Source organism: Thunnus thynnus, chromosome 20 (genome assembly GCF_963924715.1).
Source record: "Thunnus thynnus chromosome 20, fThuThy2.1, whole genome shotgun sequence".
NCBI lineage: Eukaryota > Metazoa > Chordata > Actinopteri > Scombriformes > Scombridae > Thunnus > Thunnus thynnus.
This window is the reverse complement of record NC_089536.1, coordinates 16892278-16910452: the sequence shown is the minus strand read 5'-3', so window position 1 is coordinate 16910452 and position 18175 is coordinate 16892278. Positions and strand designations below refer to the sequence as shown.

General features: G+C 40.9%; 1 protein-coding gene across 5 annotated transcripts in view; it reads right to left on the bottom strand.

The window, feature by feature from the left end:
• Window positions 1-17246, bottom strand: part of si:ch73-103b11.2 (protein outspread) — a 49914-nt gene extending 32668 nt beyond the window's left edge. For 4 of the 5 annotated variants that reach the window (XR_010924982.1, XM_067576896.1, XM_067576900.1 and 1 more), the window contains exons 1-3: window positions 16341-17246; window positions 13880-13957; window positions 11975-12040 (exon numbers count right to left, since the gene is read on the bottom strand). Coding sequence is in view for 4 of the 5 variants with exons in the window: in XM_067576896.1 (XP_067432997.1) it covers window positions 11975-12040; window positions 13880-13957; window positions 16341-16460 (264 nt within the window). In the remaining variant the exon portion in view is untranslated. The remainder of the gene's footprint in view (window positions 1-11974; window positions 12041-13879; window positions 13958-16340) is intronic. The other variant, XM_067576897.1, reaches the window with a different exon arrangement.
• Between the last annotated feature and the right edge of the window lie 929 nt (window positions 17247-18175).

Below are 18175 nucleotides of genomic sequence, written 5' to 3'. Positions count from 1 at the left end.
ATCCCTAGCTGCCCACCGTGGTGGATAAAATAATTAAGCACTTGTGTGTTGAATAATTTATCTATACAGCATTGCAATATAAGCTTTGACAATAGTGCTTATGCAAAGTCTGTAATAATAATTATTGCTTCATGAATTGTGAGAAAATACAGTCAGTGTGAGAAATCTGTCAGTCTATGTCTGGGTGGTGACAGAGTAGCTGGGCAGGCTGCAGAAACAGGTGCTACAATCGAGTTGTGTCATGTTGCGTTGCCTGTTCAGACTCAGACTGTCTAAGCAGAATTATTGTAAGTGTGCGTGTGGTTTCCCAGACTGGTAACCTTTGCAATCCAACCCCCTTCGCTTCATTAAAGCTTCTTTCTTGTATATATCCTTGTCAATGCCTAACAATGTAAACAGTTTGTACTCTTCTTTCTTCATCAACTTGTTTTCTTTACTCCTTCCCATCTGTGATGAATGAAACCTACAGGCTGTTATGTCTGCTTGCTCTGCTTATCAGCTTCAGTTTTTATCTTTCACTCAAGGTTTTACGGTTGGTGTTAATTATAGTACGCTCACAATGAGTGTATTTGTTGCTATCTGCTATGTAGTCAATCTTTAAATGAGTTGACATGACAAACATAAAAAGGAGCCAGAGAGGGTAAGATGAAAGTGTGCGCTGCTGAGCGGGGACGTGACATATTACATACTTAGATATTTTTGTCTTATTACACTCCCGTCAGGTTAGTGAACCATGGAGGCAGGAAAAAAATATTTATTTAAATTCCTTGGTGGCTTAGTGCTGACAAATGCATGTCACAGTGAAGCCACAATGAAGCCCTAAATAAAACGTATTCATCTTAAGTATGCACCATTATAAACTCATTGAAACTACTACTACTCTTCCAAGACCAATGATGACTACAGCTGGGTGTCCTGTTCATTAGACTGGTTTTATTTTCCAACATTAACCATTGTTGTTCTTAAAATATACTTATGCTCTCTCAAAAGCAGTGCCACTCACTGAGTTGTAGAACAGTAAATCCTAAAGTTGCAGCACTAAGATCAACTTTTTCTCTCTATTGCAGAAGAAAAACAAACCTGTGTTCCAAGATCACAAGGTGCTCCAAAACAGCAGTGTCTGGATTACTGCAGCATCCCATACGGTGCTCTGACACAGCACTTTGGAAAGTAGGCCAAGGTGAATAGGAACCCATTATATGCTGTAGCTGTTGTCAAGTCACAAGGTCCTGTTTAAAGCTGTTCTTGTCAGAGATATGTATATAAATATCATTCATTCCAGTAACACAATTATCAAGAAGCTAGTTTCTACAACTCAGTCTACACTATGTGGAGAAATTAAATAAGACCTGCTGTCGGGCTTCAAATAACTCTTTGATAATAACTGCAAATCTACCAAAGCCTTGCTAAGTCAACGCAAATTGGCCCATCAGGCAGAAGAGAAAGGAAAATGGGGGAGGGATAGGAAAATGTTCCTTTGGGAATCCAGCTAATACCTCAATTTTGGAGCTAGCAGTTTTTCCACAGGGCTGAAGAGCAGCTTCCTACGGCCCCAGGTCTGCTGGTTAGTAGTTTACCTGCTATTCAAAAGAGTGCTGACAAAAGATAACTTAAGAGGCTAAGAGACAATTCATGAGCTAAAAACGTTTGGGGCATGAAATTAGTTTCAGCAAAATTAATTTCCAAATTTCTTTGTGTGTTCTAGGACTGGTTAAACAAAATGGAACTTTAAAAACTATTAACAATACAAAGTTTTGTACCAATAACCAAATTATATTTCTTTACTATACCTAACTTTTCCAAGCATGTTTTTCTATAAGTGTCTTATCATTTCAAAAAATATGCCAAACTTCTTGAATGCATCAGATGCTGTCAACACAAACTAGAACTTCAACTTCAGAATATGATCAAGAATTGGTAAATGACCGTTTTTATTGTTAGTTTTCAGTAATTACGCTATATACAATATAAGGCCAGTACTCAAAAAGAATTGAGCTTCGATACCAAGTTCAATGATGTCCATGGAAAAATGTAGAATACCCTAATATTTTAGCTTATTTCAGTTAATCAGTTTGTCAAAGATGTGTAAGTATTAGCTGAACATAATATGATGCTGTGTGCAAAAGCAGCTCAAAGTTGATGAAGACGGACAAGATAGTTTGGTTCGTTTTCAGTTAGTTCTGATTCTTCTGTTGATATCTGGAAAAGTTGCCAGCTATCTTGCCCATTTCTTAATTGCTTTGTTTTTCATTTTACTACATATCAATCTGTTCGCAGCTTTTTTCATTTAGTAGTTCATATGTCAAAGGACTGCAGTTGGTGTCAGTAGAGGGGGCATTTTCTCGCGCTTTCTCTTTAATGCTAAGCATAGAGGAGAGAGCACTAAGCTGATTAGGTGCTGAGGTTGGAGATGATCCAGTCCATGGCTGATGGAAATGGGAATTTTGGGCCAGGTCCTGAAGAAGCTGGAGTGGGTTATTAAAGAGCAAAGGGCTCACCCAACAACAATTAGCTACAAGCCAACATACTTAAGTTGCAGGTTATGAATTTTATAAGTAAGTATAAGTAAGTTATATAGTAAGTGTTTCTACTGGGCAATCTATTTACCTCTATCGATTATTTTATCTAAATATTTCTACCATAATATATGTCTTAGCCTCGCTATTGTACTCACGTGAAACATCACCAACTCCAAGGCTGCACTTTCTTTCTAATAATATCTTGGCTGCAGAGCACTGACCTTAACAGGTGGTTGGATTGGCAGGTCGCCAAGCTGAGGTAAAAGGTTAAAGGTCATCCAGTACACCTGCACCTGTTGCAACTCTGAAAGACATTCAGCTGCAGCTGCGGCTACTGCAGGCCATCACAAGACAGCAGCCTAATTAATAGACACCCGGTCTCAGGCCAGGTTACAACTGGACTTCATCCAACTGAGACATCTTACTGCAGTGATGTAACTAATCAACTCTGCCATCCGTCCCACAACCTAAAACCCAGGCAGAGAGGGCAGAGCATCTAGTATAGTCTAGTGGTAATATGTGGTTTAAATAGAAAATCAGAGCCAAATTAAAATATAAATGACAAATATTTCCTAGATACACTGGTTGGGTTTAGTGGTGTGTATGTGTCGGTAATTCTCAATAGCTGCATTTCACTTTCCAAATTGGAAATACCTCTCAGTGTCGCTACAGCCCCCACCATCACACATGCAGACACCTACCCACCTACCCTGCTGTTTTATTAGTGCCTGTCTCAGAGCTGGCTAACCCCTCACCCTGATGCTTTAAATGAAACCTTTGTCAGTGTCCTGGTCTACTGTTTAGAACAAACTGAGCGAGCAGTCCGTCAGGCCGTGTTTGGCTTTATAGACAAGGGAGGGTTTTGGGGGGCGAAGTTACACAATACTGCTGGCTGCTCTCCCCAACACAAATGATTTATTGGCCAGAGAGAACTGGAATGAAAGACAGAGATACGAGAGAGTGGCAGAATAAGAGAAAGTGAGGAGGTAAAAGGATGGGAAAGTGAATAAGGCTGAGTAATGGGAAAGTAAAAGTGAGGACCATGCAAGTTGGAGTGGACACTGGTTTAGCCAAAGCCTCCTGGAGCCAGCCTTTCTCTGGATAATGAATGGTTGGAAATCATTAAAAAGAACAAGAAAATGAAGGAAGGCATAAAGAGAAGGGTGGTAAAAAGACATTGTGAAAAAAAGAGCCTTTTAAGGACTCCTCACCATGGCGCAACAGTGGACTGCCATCAAGAATTTAGCTCAACCTCACATGGCAATCATATTCACCAAGAGAAATTTAAAAGAGTCCAAGGTCGCCATTAGAAGGAATCCCACATCAATAGAAAAGTGATGCCTTATGAGAAATCACTATCCCTTTACTATGAGCAATACAGGACTATTTTACTCAAGGTGGTGATAGACCTATTGCCCCGTGTTAAATGATCCTTTGGCAGTGAACCATATAATAATAAAGCAGAGGGCTGAACAGATGAACTGTCTTGAATTGTTTTATGCCCACATCAGTGAAAGCTTAAGCTTAATCTTATAGCCAGTGGTTGTGTTGTGAAAGCAAATTTTTAATATGTTAAAAGGATAAGGCTGGTGATTTTCTATATATTTTTTTTTACTGTCAACAAATCTCCAAACCAACAATGAACTCATCCTACCTAGAAGTATTGCGCGTGTATCCAAAGTTTGATATATCTTATTTCTCTGTCACAAACATGTCAATAAGCCACAGCGCTGCATTTGGTGGCTTGTTCTTTCATCCCTGAAGACGGTGGCTATGGTGGCTTGTTTAGAAACGGCTGCAAAAGAATAAAGTAGCGATAAGATTGTAATGCAACTGAGCATGCGCGGGAACACAGTTACGTTTACAGAACTTCACTAGCTTGTTGTGCTACATAACACAACCTCTTGACTTTGTAACGAAGTTCTTTGAGAAATTTATAATGTAGAACAAAGTCAGAAGGTTTTGTTATGTACCAGAACAAGCTAGTGAAGCTCTGTAAATGGAACCATGTTTCACACATGCTCAGTGGTGTCGTACAAGGATGGTTGCTATGTTATTGCTATTTTTACATTTTGTTTCTAAACAAGCTACCGTAGCCACCGTCTTCAGGTATGAAGGAACATGTCACCCAGTGCAGCAGTATGGCTCACTGAAGTGTTTTAAATAGTTTTTGGACAACAACAGCGGTCTATGGCACAGAAGAATAAGATATATCAGACTTTGGATACATGTGCAATACTTATAAGTAGGATGAGTTCATTGTTGGTTTGGCTCTGTACATGAGATTTGTTGACAATACAAAAAACCCCTTAAGGAAAGACCAAGTTCTTCTTATTGACTAACCAAACTACATATACAATATTTGGGTGCAGTCAATCACAGAAGGGCAGCTTAGTCCTTCTGAGTTAGCCTACTGGAGGACAATGCTGTTTTATTGACTGTAATTTGAATTTAATAAGTGTAATTTGAAAGCAATTATTTTGACTCATTAAGCCTTTTGGCTATGTGATACACAGTCCAGAAATGGGGAATGGGGGAGGGGGATTGGAGGGCAGGGGAGTGAGAAAACATGAAAATGTCCCCCATCCTTCACATCTGATCCTTGAGAGTTTAGAGCAAGAACAAAACTGCAATTAAGTTTAGTTTCAAATCAGCTGCGATCATGTTTCTTGGCTGTTATCCATGTGTGTCTGTACACTAATAAAAACAACAGCTTTAAAATTACACATTTAAACATAATAAAAGTGACCAAAGTGGTACCATGCAGGATAGTGGTTCATACCCAGGCCAAGCTCTGCCTACATTGTAGATCAGCTTTAAGTGATTCAGTTTAATGTTTAGGCAGCAGACTTGGTCCTGAGCCAGAGAGGGTTACTGTACTTCTGACTAAAAGGAATGGAAATACTCAAACAGTGAGCAAGTGGAGGAGATAAGATTTTTATCTTGGTCATATCCGGAATGATGTATTGACTAAAGCCAAGGCAAAAACTAAAATGCAGTTAAAAAGACACAGAAAAGTCAGGCCAAAAGGCCAACAGAGCAGTCACCAGATTTGTCATTCATCAAGTGAAAATACAACCTAGCCCCTCTTCCATGGCAACTTTAATTTTATTCAACTTAATCATACTCTCCTGGTAATGGTAAGGTCCTATCTACTCATAAAGCACAGCACTCAGTTGGAGAGTGGATATGCATGTTGGGTCACTTGAGAGACAACAGGGCCCGTGGTTAGCCATCAATGTTAGCGGGTGGATGAGAACCCCTGCCTAAGAGACGATGTACAAATCCCTTTCAAAAACTGACAAATGACTTCTGGCCTGATTAGTGTAGAAGTGATAATGGAAAGTTTGTGTGCTATGTGAGGTTAGTCATCACTTGATCACACAGAGTGAGGTGGACTCCTTAACTTGGGTCTGACAGGGAGACCGGGACAGCAACATGTGGTGGTTGGTAAGCATAGACAAGACCATGCCAAGTTTGTTTGACCTAAACAAAACTAAGAATCCACAGCTATGAGTTGTGTGACTTTGGCACACAGGTGCTAGGGCTACATGCTAACATCAGCATGCTAAAATGCTGACGTTTAGCAGATTTAATATTTACCATGTTCATAATTTTTGTTTCAGGTGTTAGCATTTTAACATTTCTTTATTAGCACTAAACCCAAAGTATAGCTAAGACTAATGGGAGAGGCATTACTTGCAGGTGTTGGTCATATCCCAGAAATTGACAAATCAGTATTTGTTGTTTCTGATGATGATGATGATGAAAAAGGATCACCAAAGTTATCACAATTCATCCTGAGGGGGACATGTATGTATCTGTACCAAACTTCATGACAACCAGTTCCACAGTTGTCGAGACATTACACTCAAAACCACAAATGCTAACTTGATAGAGGTTTATGAGAAACATCAGGGGAAGTTACTGGAATTCAGTGTCTGGGATCCATGAGTATTTGTAGACAATTTCATGGCCTTGCCATGCCTAGAACCACACCGCTAGTGTGGCTGAAAATCCACAAAAATTCCCCATTTCTGTGCATGAAAACAAAAACAAGGAATTGTTCTTCAAAAATATACTATATTAGACAACAGCTTTGGGATGTGGGGCTGCCATTACGTTGAGTGGCAGTTAGAGTGTTGTAGTAGACCCTGATGATTACAAGCTGTATGAATGGCTGTTCCCATGGTTTTGTGGCTTTGTGCAATGGGAACAGTGACCCCACTGTAATCCATGGCTGTTTACATTCCAGCAGATCAGTTCCTACTGGATCCATGGGGAAGGAAGGGCAGGGGTTAAAGAAGACTCTCACGCACCATATCTCTACAAAACCAACACATGCCTCACGCAGGACCCACACTTAGTAAACAAGTCACAATGATAACAGGCCACAATGATCCAATATGGAAGGCTTACACTGTCTTACCAGGAACCACCAGTGGTTCAGACCAATCATCGTCCTATGAGGATTCTTGCGTGATCTCTCGCGAGTCCAGCTGCCTCGCAAGGTAAGACGGTGATAGACAGACGGTTCATCCAATCACCTGCCAAGTATTTTTTTTTAAAGTGCCTGCCTTTTCCAAACAGTTCCCAAGAACAACTTCTCAGATGGTTCTGTGTATCAAACCATCTGGCGCGTTAGGTTACGACTGGAGCTCCCCTATAAGTATCCCTAATTTAATGGGGTGGGGTGGTCAGCCTCCACTTATTCCCTGCATAGAGTGCCTGGAGGCAACAACACAGCTCAGAGGCCCTGCCCACTCATCCATCCCCTAGAAAGCTCTCCTCATTCCCAAACCAGCACAAAGCCCCTCAAAATTGGTTAAAAATAGCCCTCAATTTTACGTTTCACAGAGTAGAGAAGGAAGAAGGTTTATGCATGTTTCAGCATGTTATGGGGTCTTACAAATCTGAAGGCAAACACTGGCTGAGGTTGTATATGCTCATGTCTGAAAGATTCAGGAGAGTGGCAGTAGAAAAGTGTGCCTCAAGTTAAAAGAATGCACAAATGTGTGGGAAATGGAAGGAAGTTTCTCAAAACTCAGTTCTTGGACAGCGCTAGAGGGCAGGGGTCCACTATTTGAATTCCAGTAAACACAGGAAATTAATTGAGCTAAGATGAAATGAGAATGACTTCAACAGCTGAAACGTCATGAGAACATCATGTTCTCCTTGGAATAACAAGGGATATGGCTGTGATACAAACAGTCAACTGCAGTCAATACAGTCTAAAGGCAAATGTCTCAAATTCAAGTGTCTCTGAATGGGCCTTTTGTGTACTGCAACTCAATAGGTAGCCTCCTTTTATTTGCAGGTATAGTGTGCTTGGATAATTTGGACTAAAATACATTAACTTACCAGCATGAGAACATTAAGTGTAAGTCTTTTACAAACACTTGCAAAACACCTTCAAATAAAATGAGAAATATTGTACACAAGCCACTGTCAACAGTAATACAAGGGTATCAATGCCTCCTTAATCTAAGGATGTAAAAAGCGAGGCTATGATTCAGTGTGAGGTCAGAGACCAGAACAGAGATTGAGCTTCAGCCCAAGTCATATGATGAAGGGTGTGTGTGCAAGTGTCTACATGTGTCAGTATGAATAGGTTACAATTAGGTCAAAGCACGGTCAGTGGGAGCTAGGTGTTGCGTGGAGATTTTAGAACTGCATAGCGAAGCAGTTATTAGAGTGTGGGTGTTGATCATTTTAACTCGCACTTGTGGAGCTGGAGAGTTCTTTACACCCACAAACGTGCCCTCACCACTAGATGATAATGGATTTTTTTTGTGTGTGTGGGTGTTTCTCACATAACTCAAACAGCTTGAATAGCTTAATCATACAGCTGGGTATGTGTGACCTTTGTTCATTTCTCTTTTTTGACCCCTGCGTGATTGTACGATCACTTTCTCTCATCAGTGCTAAGTTAAGTCAAGTCTGCTAAAGCTGAACTCAGTTTAAAACGGAGGTTTCTCAAACCTTGCAACACCTGTTCCTGACATGGCTTCTGCAGTCAAGCACCCTCGGTCCCAGGTGCATTCACAAACACACACACACACACACACAGACAAACATGTGCAGCTCAGCACAAACTATTACTCTGTCCAATCCTGCCTTGCACATTTCAATGCTGTGTCTGGTGTTTTTTCAACAGCTACCGTAGAAAGGCTTGCTCGCCATATGACCGAGCCCAGAGACAACCTCAGCCCACACACGCGTGCTTTGCTTCCAGAGAGTTCTGTCCTGTATCCATACAGTCAGGACAGAGACAGTGAGAGCTCTCCACAAAACAGAGAATAACTCTGACCCATGTTACACATGCCATGGTCAACTGTTGCTGGACAAAGGGACAAAACATGTTGCCTTGGCAACGCTCTGAAACCCTGAAATAACTGTGTTGAGTTGCTCTGGGGAAGTCTAGCTTGTGCGTTCCAACAACGGGAGACATTGAATTGACAGAGGAGTTTGTAAGTGAAAGTTTATTATCTCCTTATTTCCAGCTAAGAGATTGTATAGTGCTTATATTCAGTAAAACACCTTAGACACAAGACATTACACAATTCCCTTTCTTTAGAAGCCTGTGCCAAAAACAATCCACTAACGCTGCAGTAACACATTAGCCTTGCATGGCATCACACGTTCTATGCAGGCCAACATTTTCAGCTATTCACCCTCTCTACCCTTCAGTGACAGAATGCATTTTCTCTATATCATGCTCTTACTTCAGCTAAACATTCTTCTTTTTAGCACTTGTTCCTTGCACACAACAGCTCTTCAAAGCCACCGCTGCTCTCGGCATAAAACTCTGGCAGTGGTGTGTCGTGATGGGTGTTCACTGTAGGTGGGCAACCCCAAATCGATGGCTCACAGAACTGTGATATCCCGGGACTTTGCTAAACCATTCCTTTCCCCCAGAGCCATGCCACATCCTGCAGGTTGGGACCACAGCTCATCTGGGTCTGGTTAGAGCCAAGACACAAAAGCCATAAAACTAGGCCGAGAGGAAAACAGAGGGGCACCCCCTCATCTACAACCCCAACTAGTGCTCTCATATGGGCACTCTGATGTGGTCTGGAGCAACATTATACTGGCAAAAGCTGGCAGTCTTTAGATTTGACCTGATGTCATTCACAACACAGCATCAAAACAGACCTTAACGTCAGTCTTTATCTTGTATTTAATGTTGATTGTAGCCATGTGAAATGTTTTTGCACTTAACATTTTAACTGTATATACAATACTGCATGAAATACATAGTAATGTATCAAATTTCAAAACTATACCCATCATCCTAGATGTGCAATTAACCTGCTGTACAACAATGGCGCAATAAAGTTTAGATTAAAATTTTTGCACCTCTTCACGAAAATGAAATGTTGCAACCAACTGCTTGGCTTTGGCTTTATTAACATTTATTTTAGCTTAACACTGATGTTTGGGCACTAAATCTTTTTTACATCATTACCTATACAGTCTTTAAAAGTGAATAAGACTTTAACTGCAATTTCTGAAATCATAATGCCACTCACAGATTCTACCTAATGTTAACATAAAACAGCCCAATATTAATTTGACCTTTGTCCACAAAAGACAAGTGGCGGATATGTATGCCAATTAGCCAACTTTGCGCAGCTGTTTATTCAACACAAACCAATTATTCTAATGTGCTTGGTGTGACAAGTGAGCTTCTATATTTAGTGTCACTTGATATTTCCAGCTCCAGACCCTTGCTACCCCCCTCTCCTTTTGATCCTTCATTCAGAAAGGAGATGAAAAGATGAAGAGTGACATCCAGAGAGAACGATGAATGGAGAGAAGACATCCGCCTCTTTCCTTTGTCTCTTCCTGTAAACACATCACCCATCCTTCTTCTGGTGTCATCATCCTCTACCAGTGCCTCATAAACACAATTTATTCGCCTCCAGTTTGAAGAAGACGTACAATATAACACTGTGGCTAGGAAAAAATCTACCCTGCCGTTGGATGCACCATGTAAATGGTAAGCCACTCAACATGCAGCAGATTCCTTTAGGGAGAATGAAATCACCCTCAAAAGGTACAGACAAGCACAAAAATCCACACTCTGCATCCTAGCTCTTGGTGTTTCTATTACATAAAAGTTTCAGCATATCTCTCCTCTACCAGAGAATGCTGAATATAGAATGAAAGGGTCAGAAGCAATAAAGCATGTACTGCTTTAACCTCAATACAAAGCACATCCCACGTTTGGAATATAGCTGTTGAGCAGAGCTGGTTTGGGTCAATCAATGTTCAGTGTACATGCTACAGTGCATATAGCGCCAACAAACTATATAACATCGAAACAAGTGACCTACAAAAACACAAGCTCGAGAGTCCGCATATTCATGTTGTAATTATTGCATATTGAGCCACTGGTACCAATGAAGACCACTCTAAAGACATTCATCTTCCTGGCTTTGAGTGGTTTTTCCAGTTTGTCTTTTAGAACAGGAAGTTGCCATGGGGCTCTTGCACAATACGCGTGTTAGCCACTTAAACAAACACATACAGCTCGGCACATGACTTTTAGTATCAACACCATGTGGCGTCACTTCATTCCTTTTGACACTGCTGTGCTAGTTAGCTTAGTGTTCAGCACTTTTACAAAATACTCTGCTGTATGCAGGAAAGCACAAGTGTTAACAGCGTGGTGACTGCCTGTGCAAGTGGCAGTGCGCCCATCACACTCTGCAGGTTTGCCCCAGACAAATATGCTAGTAAGAAAATGACTGCATTGTTAACTCTAATGTTTAAAGTCTGTTAATGAATTCCTCTTCCTTGTTTTTATGTATCATGTGTGAAGCTTTCAGTGAGAACAACTCCTTTAAGAAACAAATAAACAAGCATAAACCCAGCCTTTCAGCTAGAGTCAAAATTAGCTAACACTTAACTGTCATGGGATCTATTAATAAATTGATCAACAGTAACCCCAACTTAAAATTAAATGTTTAACTTCCCCAGTTTTATACTTTATCATATTTCAGTAAAAAGCTTCCCTATTTTGTGCTAGGTTCCTGTTAGTGTGTTAACTTTCTGTTGCAGCTGTTTGGTGGTAATGCAAACTCAATACTTCAGGAGGGCATTATCACATCTCTTTCACTGATGCAGAGTTTCATTAACAGCAGGTTATCACAGAAAAAGAAAAGCTTAGAAGAATAAATCATAAGTTCAGTGGGTGAAAACGTATAAAACAGAAACTCAAGAGCAAGAGATGGGTGAGTGGTGAGTATGACATGACTATGTTGTGCCATTGATGCTGAATTTACCACGCAAGCCATTATAGTACAGGTGTACAGTTTATTTGCTCATATATACCACAACAGCAGCTAGTTTTTGATACCAGGCCATTATCTGGATCAGTTTTTTAAAAATGTTTTACTCATAGCAAGGAAAAAAAATCAGCAGCCAACAGGGAGAAAGCTTTCACTCACCATTTCGTCCAGAGCATAGCGAAGTAAGCCATGTTCGTAAAGAATGAAGAACCTCCTTTGCCATTTCTGCATGAACAACAAGAGAAAACCTTGAGTTATTTACAGTATATGGTCGCATGAATAGGTTGGAGTGAAAGCAATACGTTACAAAAGCATTTTATAAAAAGGATGAAGCAACATGAGAAAATGTGAAAACATTTAGCCAAGGTCTGGAAGCTGTGTTTTATTATATATTAGCCAATTTTATATGCTACTACTGTTATACACCTCAGTGTAAAAAGACTAGGCCCACGCACTCTTGCAAACACATACAGAGACAATAAATACACAAAGGCAAGCGAGCCTTTGGGAAACAGTTGTCATGCAGTGGCAACCAGGTTCTTGGCACCATTTCGTGATATACCACATCACAAGGCTTTCAAGCGAGCTGGACAACATTTTATCCCCATGCTTCAGTTAGAAAAATCAATCATCCGGTTTTCGGATTGTTTTTCTAAGTGAAACCTTTTCACAGCTGAACACAAGATTGCACTTCTGATAATGTCATCCACGAACAGATCTCTTACAAGATATATATGTTAAATGCACACAACTGTAAACTGATATCTGGCAGTATCATGTCAGTGTTTAGAGCAAGCGCATGAAGTGCACAATGTTAATGGATCCCTGCCAAGAGAGGAAGAAGAAGCTGTTGCTGAAACTACAAGGTCAAATTAAACATACAAGGGAGTCATTTTATCTCTTGCTTAGAGTGGTATTCCTGTCCTGGCAAATTATATGGTGACAGTTTCCATTGATTTCTTTCCTCATTGGCTCAATAAGCTCTGCACTGCCCCCCCCCTCCTATCTAAATGCACCATTTTGTCACAGTGTTAAATTTCCGAGGCTCCGATTCCAACAGAGTCCAATCCATGAAATATTGAGAAGTGCTTTGTAACCTAAAAAGGCATCGGAAGGTCTCAACAGGGATGCTGATAACCCTCACACGCCATGTTAAAGCGGCACCACAGTCATATCCAAAGACGGAATTAAAGAGATATTTGGCTTACAAGGGGCTTTATAGTGTCCTAACCCCAGGATTAATTCTGCAGTGCTGTTGAGCCAAAGACACATAACCTGCTTGACCAAAGTGGTCCGAAAACATGACACATCCAACAAGTCAGTTATTTGTTTGTTGTATATCAGTGATCAGTAAACCAGCATATCAACGATGATGTCAAAGCAGCAGCGGTGTGTTGACATTTGCTGAGTTGAAGGATCCAGAGGTGCTTTTCCCCAAAACCCATATGGAAGCCATCAGTGTGGCTGTGAGAACTCGGACTTTTCCTTCTCCTCCCCCACATTCTCCTTACTCCTCTTTGGGATGCACCTCTACCGTATAATCTAGGAGCTGATAAAGCGGTGCAACAGAGCAAGGCTCCAATTACATGATGCTAAGGGAGCAGGATTCATGAAACAAAGTCAATATTAGGGCTTATTATTGCCTGAGAACCAGGCTTCTTCTGATAGAGGGCCAAGACTCCCACAGGAAACTGCTGAATCCATGAAACGACTACAGGAGCCACAATAATCAGACCTCCTGTTTGTCAAATTTCAAATGAGAATGCATGACAAAATTAAAGGAAAGGCTATGCAAGCTCACCGTCTTCATCAACTTATCTGACACCTATCTGAGCTGCTCTGATATATTAAATTTATCCATCTTGTTCTCTACGCAGGTTTACACAAAATCCATTGAACTGCACTTCTTCAACTCTTTAACTGAAGCTACAGACAAAGACAGACTTTTGAAAAAATACTATGGTCAAAAGTCAAAAAGAGGTGAAGAGACAAAACTCTCAAGCTCTGTTCTGAATGTGATTAATTTCAAGTCCAGCAAGGGTACACACTTATGAAACCACTTACCCGGGATCTGTGTAGGGGATTGTCAAAATTTGTTCCCTCAGGTGCAAGAAGCAACCATCCTCCGTATATAGGTTTTGCCTGGTGAATAGAAAAACACAATTACAGTGTTGAAAGCAAATATTAAAACAGGGACATTAACATGTCGATTAACAGTTCAATTATGCACTTATAACTGCAGGCTAGTTCCTGGCTTAGTCTACAAATTGTGACCCAAAATCGGATGGATACATTTTAGTTTAACTCCAGGGAGGTGTGTATTAGTTAAATTCACTAGCTGCCTTGAGTTGACTGCAGGCTACATTCTCTGGCTGGCTGTGATCCAGAGCACCATGCTGTCCTGGAAAAAAAAAAAAAAAAAAAAGGGAAAGGCTAACACACATGATTTTCCCTCTGATCCTCTAAGTGGGTGGACTGGTGGGCTGAGGGGGGTGGAGGGGCAAGCAAGAAGCAGAAGTTAGCAAGAAAAACAGTGGATGAGAAACAGGAGAGAGAAGCAGTAAAGAGCCTGGGAGCTTTCGTGGCTACAAATTTGCAATTCAAACAGAGAAATGCAAGTTGGCCTGGCAGTCTTTCTTAAATAGTTCTGGTACGTACTTGAACTCTAGCCACACTAGTAGTCAGCAATTATTTTGAGCCAAAAAAGCCCTCCACAACCACTGAGGGCTACGTGTAAATAAATATGTTAAGATTCAAATCAAATTAACTACCTTGCGTAATTCAATTGCACTCCCAATTCCAAGGAACAGTAGTCTATAAATCAAGTTGAAAAGTGTTGACTTTTACAGCCGCCTGTCACCTCCACGTCCCTCTATCAAGTAATTTTGATTACAGTCATAACTTCATCCCATGTAAAGCCAAGTATATAATCCACCATAAAATCCTCTTCCACTTTGATTACAGGAGGTACAGCACATTTCTCAGCTGAGTGACTCAGTAAACAAAATGACATAACAGGAATTTTCAACCGTAAGTCTCAAACATAATCTCGGACAGTCAAGAGGTTGCGCAGACTTGCAAGAAAGAAGCGTAATCCATCTTTTGAAAGACATGTTGTAATCCTGAGAGGAAAGGGCAGTAAGGGCTGAGAGGGAATCGAGACTGATACTGGGACACTAGCTGCATCCATGCCTGTGGAAAATTTGTTTAAAACCCAAGGAGAAACACTGAGACCGAGCATGGTTAAGAAAAACGTCCCATCTCTCCTCACATGACCTGACAGCAGCCCAAATGGCAAGTCCTCCTGAGAGAGAGAGAGAAATAGACAGATGAATCTAGGTCATTTTTACCCTTCAATGGTTCCGTGGTTAAACAGAGTCATTTGTGTGTGTTCGTCTGGCAACATCCCCCAACCTCTTACTGTATTCCCTTGCGTCATAAATGACAATGCAATACTGCACTGATGGTTTGGGCCTTTTAGTGGTGAGTAAGTGGGGAGAAAACACGAGGAATGACAAAAGTGCCGGTTGAAAATATGCAGGGAATGAGATTCAGCATGTTTTTGTAGTAAGATTGCAACAATGAACACCATGACCGGCCTGGTTTTAAACTCCAACAACAAATGATAACGTTTTACTAAGTGCAGTCATGAAAGGATACGGTTGAAAGCCAGTGGGTCAGAAATTCCACTGGGAAAGATATAAAAAAAAAAAAAAAAAAAAACCCACAAGACCATTTTCCATCCCAACAGAGAAGTCTAATTGGTCATGACGGAGGATATCACAGGAAAATGTGTAGACTGTTAGCCAAGTCCTCAAGCACCATGACTTCCAGTAACAGAAGTGACATTCATATAAACTGTCGACCCGGATACAGGTGACTTTTAACCTGCACTGTTAGACAGCTTACCATAAAAAACGGTCACAGTAGGCCAACTAAGTTCAGTAATGATCCACAACCTGCCAATATAAACAACACAGTCCAACAGGAAGTATTATTGGAATATCTCCATTTGTGATGATTATATGGAACACAACAATGTGATTTGGACAGCCTCCCAGTATCCCATCATTAGTGCCTTTGGGAGTGAACTTGTGTAGGTTCGTTTGGGTATTTGGAAGACAACAGTGTGCCAAAGAAAGGAGAATAAGGAAAAATGACAAAAGGAAGGTCACTTATGGAACTTTTAAAACGTGTCACATAAATAACTCCAACCCAAATGATTCAACAGAAGTGGTTGAGAGTGGGCTACTGTGCTGGAAGGCATGGGGCTGGGTGGAGGCCTATATCTGCATGAATTAAGGTCAATATGCGCCCTTGGGCTAGAAACTAATTATGTCCAATTAACCCAACCTTTGCACTTCACGGTCTATTGACACACGACAAACCGTTTGAAATGTGCACATCAAAAGGAAAGATAGAAAAGAGCATTTCCCTTCCCATGAATATGGCTTATACAGACAACATCACATAAATGAAATACAATTATTCAAATATTTTAAAAAGTAATTGTTTGTATTTTTACCTGATTTAAGTCTTCGTCGTTGAGCAAATGTGATTCCCGGGGCTTAAAGCAGTTCTGACATTTACTTTTGTTGAAAATGTTGGCTTGAAATTTCCGACAGGGGTTGTCTTTGAATGACATGGTTGATTGAGAACACTTGATGAAATGTCCCCCCCTCCAAAAAAAAGAAAAGAAAAAGAGAAAGTCCTTGTTGGAGAGACAAAACCGCTCGATTCTCGGAGCCCAAAAGGGGTTGGGAGTCAACTTGCTGGTGGCGAAATATGTCAACTTTCTAGAACAAACCCGATGTCCAATAAACAGGTTGCGGCGTGTTGTCCACCTGTGCTAGCTTACCTGAGGCGGTGAATAACCTCACTTTAAGTCATATCTATAATACTCATCTTGCTCGAGGGGTTGCCTCGCGCAGCTAACGTTGACCTGCGAACTTTTTGCTTTTGAATTCAGGCTCACTAAGAAGTTGTCAAATAAGTCGTCGAAAGCGAAGTGTTTTCCTTAATTACGTTGTTTAGCCAGGTGTCGACGTTTCACAGGTGACATTCCGGGCCTCGAGCTCACTGCAAAGGTCCCGTCAGCCTCCATCGGGCGGAACGGCGCAACCGAGGGAGGGAGTCCACTTTGGCCCCTCTCTCTCTCTCTTTCTCTCCTCTGTCTCTCTCTCGTCTTCCTATCTAACAAGTGATACCGCATTCATTGCCGTTAAATGCATATCATATTAATAATATCACGGTTCAAGGCCAAACATTATCCAACTTTAGCAACGCCATCGACTCAGCTGTCACGCCGTCGGGTCCATAGCGTCGGGTCCCGTCCGTCCGTCCGTCGTAGCACCCTTCCAGCTGGCACTGAAGCGCAGTCTGCGGTTGATGTTTTCGTGAAAATCCTCGCTTGGGCCGGACATCCAGTCTGGAGGTGCTCAGGAGAGAGTGGGGCGGTGAGCGACAGCGGTGTCGACCAATCACAAGCAACGACACGCCCACAGTGGAGGCTGTGTCTTGAGCCGTCCAATAGAAAGCCTTGAAAATCTCCCATACTTTGGCTCAAGCTGGGTGGCCTTTAAAGAGCCCATGATAACAAATGCCAACTTCCATGTTAAATTGTGATATTATATCAATGTTAGCCTGAGCTAATATTTTTCATTCCGAAATGAAAAGACAGACAGTGGGCTACATTTATTCAGCTTACTCTATTTATTAGTAGAAGTTGTTTCTTTGGCTGATACTTGTTTTTCTTTCTGGTGTGCTAATCATCAAAGTCCACAACAACAGGACAAGGAACCAAAGGAAGAAAGGTAACTGTCTGTAAAACCTTTGTTATTCTTGGCAATTCAGCACATTTCTTTTCAGCATTAAAAAAAAGTTTTTTCAACCCCTGTTAAAACAGACAAAACACATGACTCCCGATGGAAATGAGACAGCCAAACTAGGGCTTCTATTAAGATGACTCTAACACCTTCATTATTTGACCTCTCATGGAGTGTGTGTATGCGAAGGCCATAAAATGCTCCAAAAAGTAGACAGAGACTTTCCCTATGATCTATTATTATAGTAAAATGTCAAACAAATGAGAGTAGTAATGTGGTAACACTAAAAGAGCAGTCTATCAATTTCATCTCATATCTCAAAAGTAATAGCTGTAATATACATGAAAACAATAGTTGAGAAGAATAAGCAAAACATGAACATAATACATTTTATGATGGTCTAATTTGCTTAAATTATCCTACTTGTCTTGTTATGAGAACCTATATAAGTTAAAAAACAAAGGAACTGTGATGGAGGCTGTTTTTACACTACTACTACCACTACTACTACCACTCAGTGGCACTTTAAAAGATT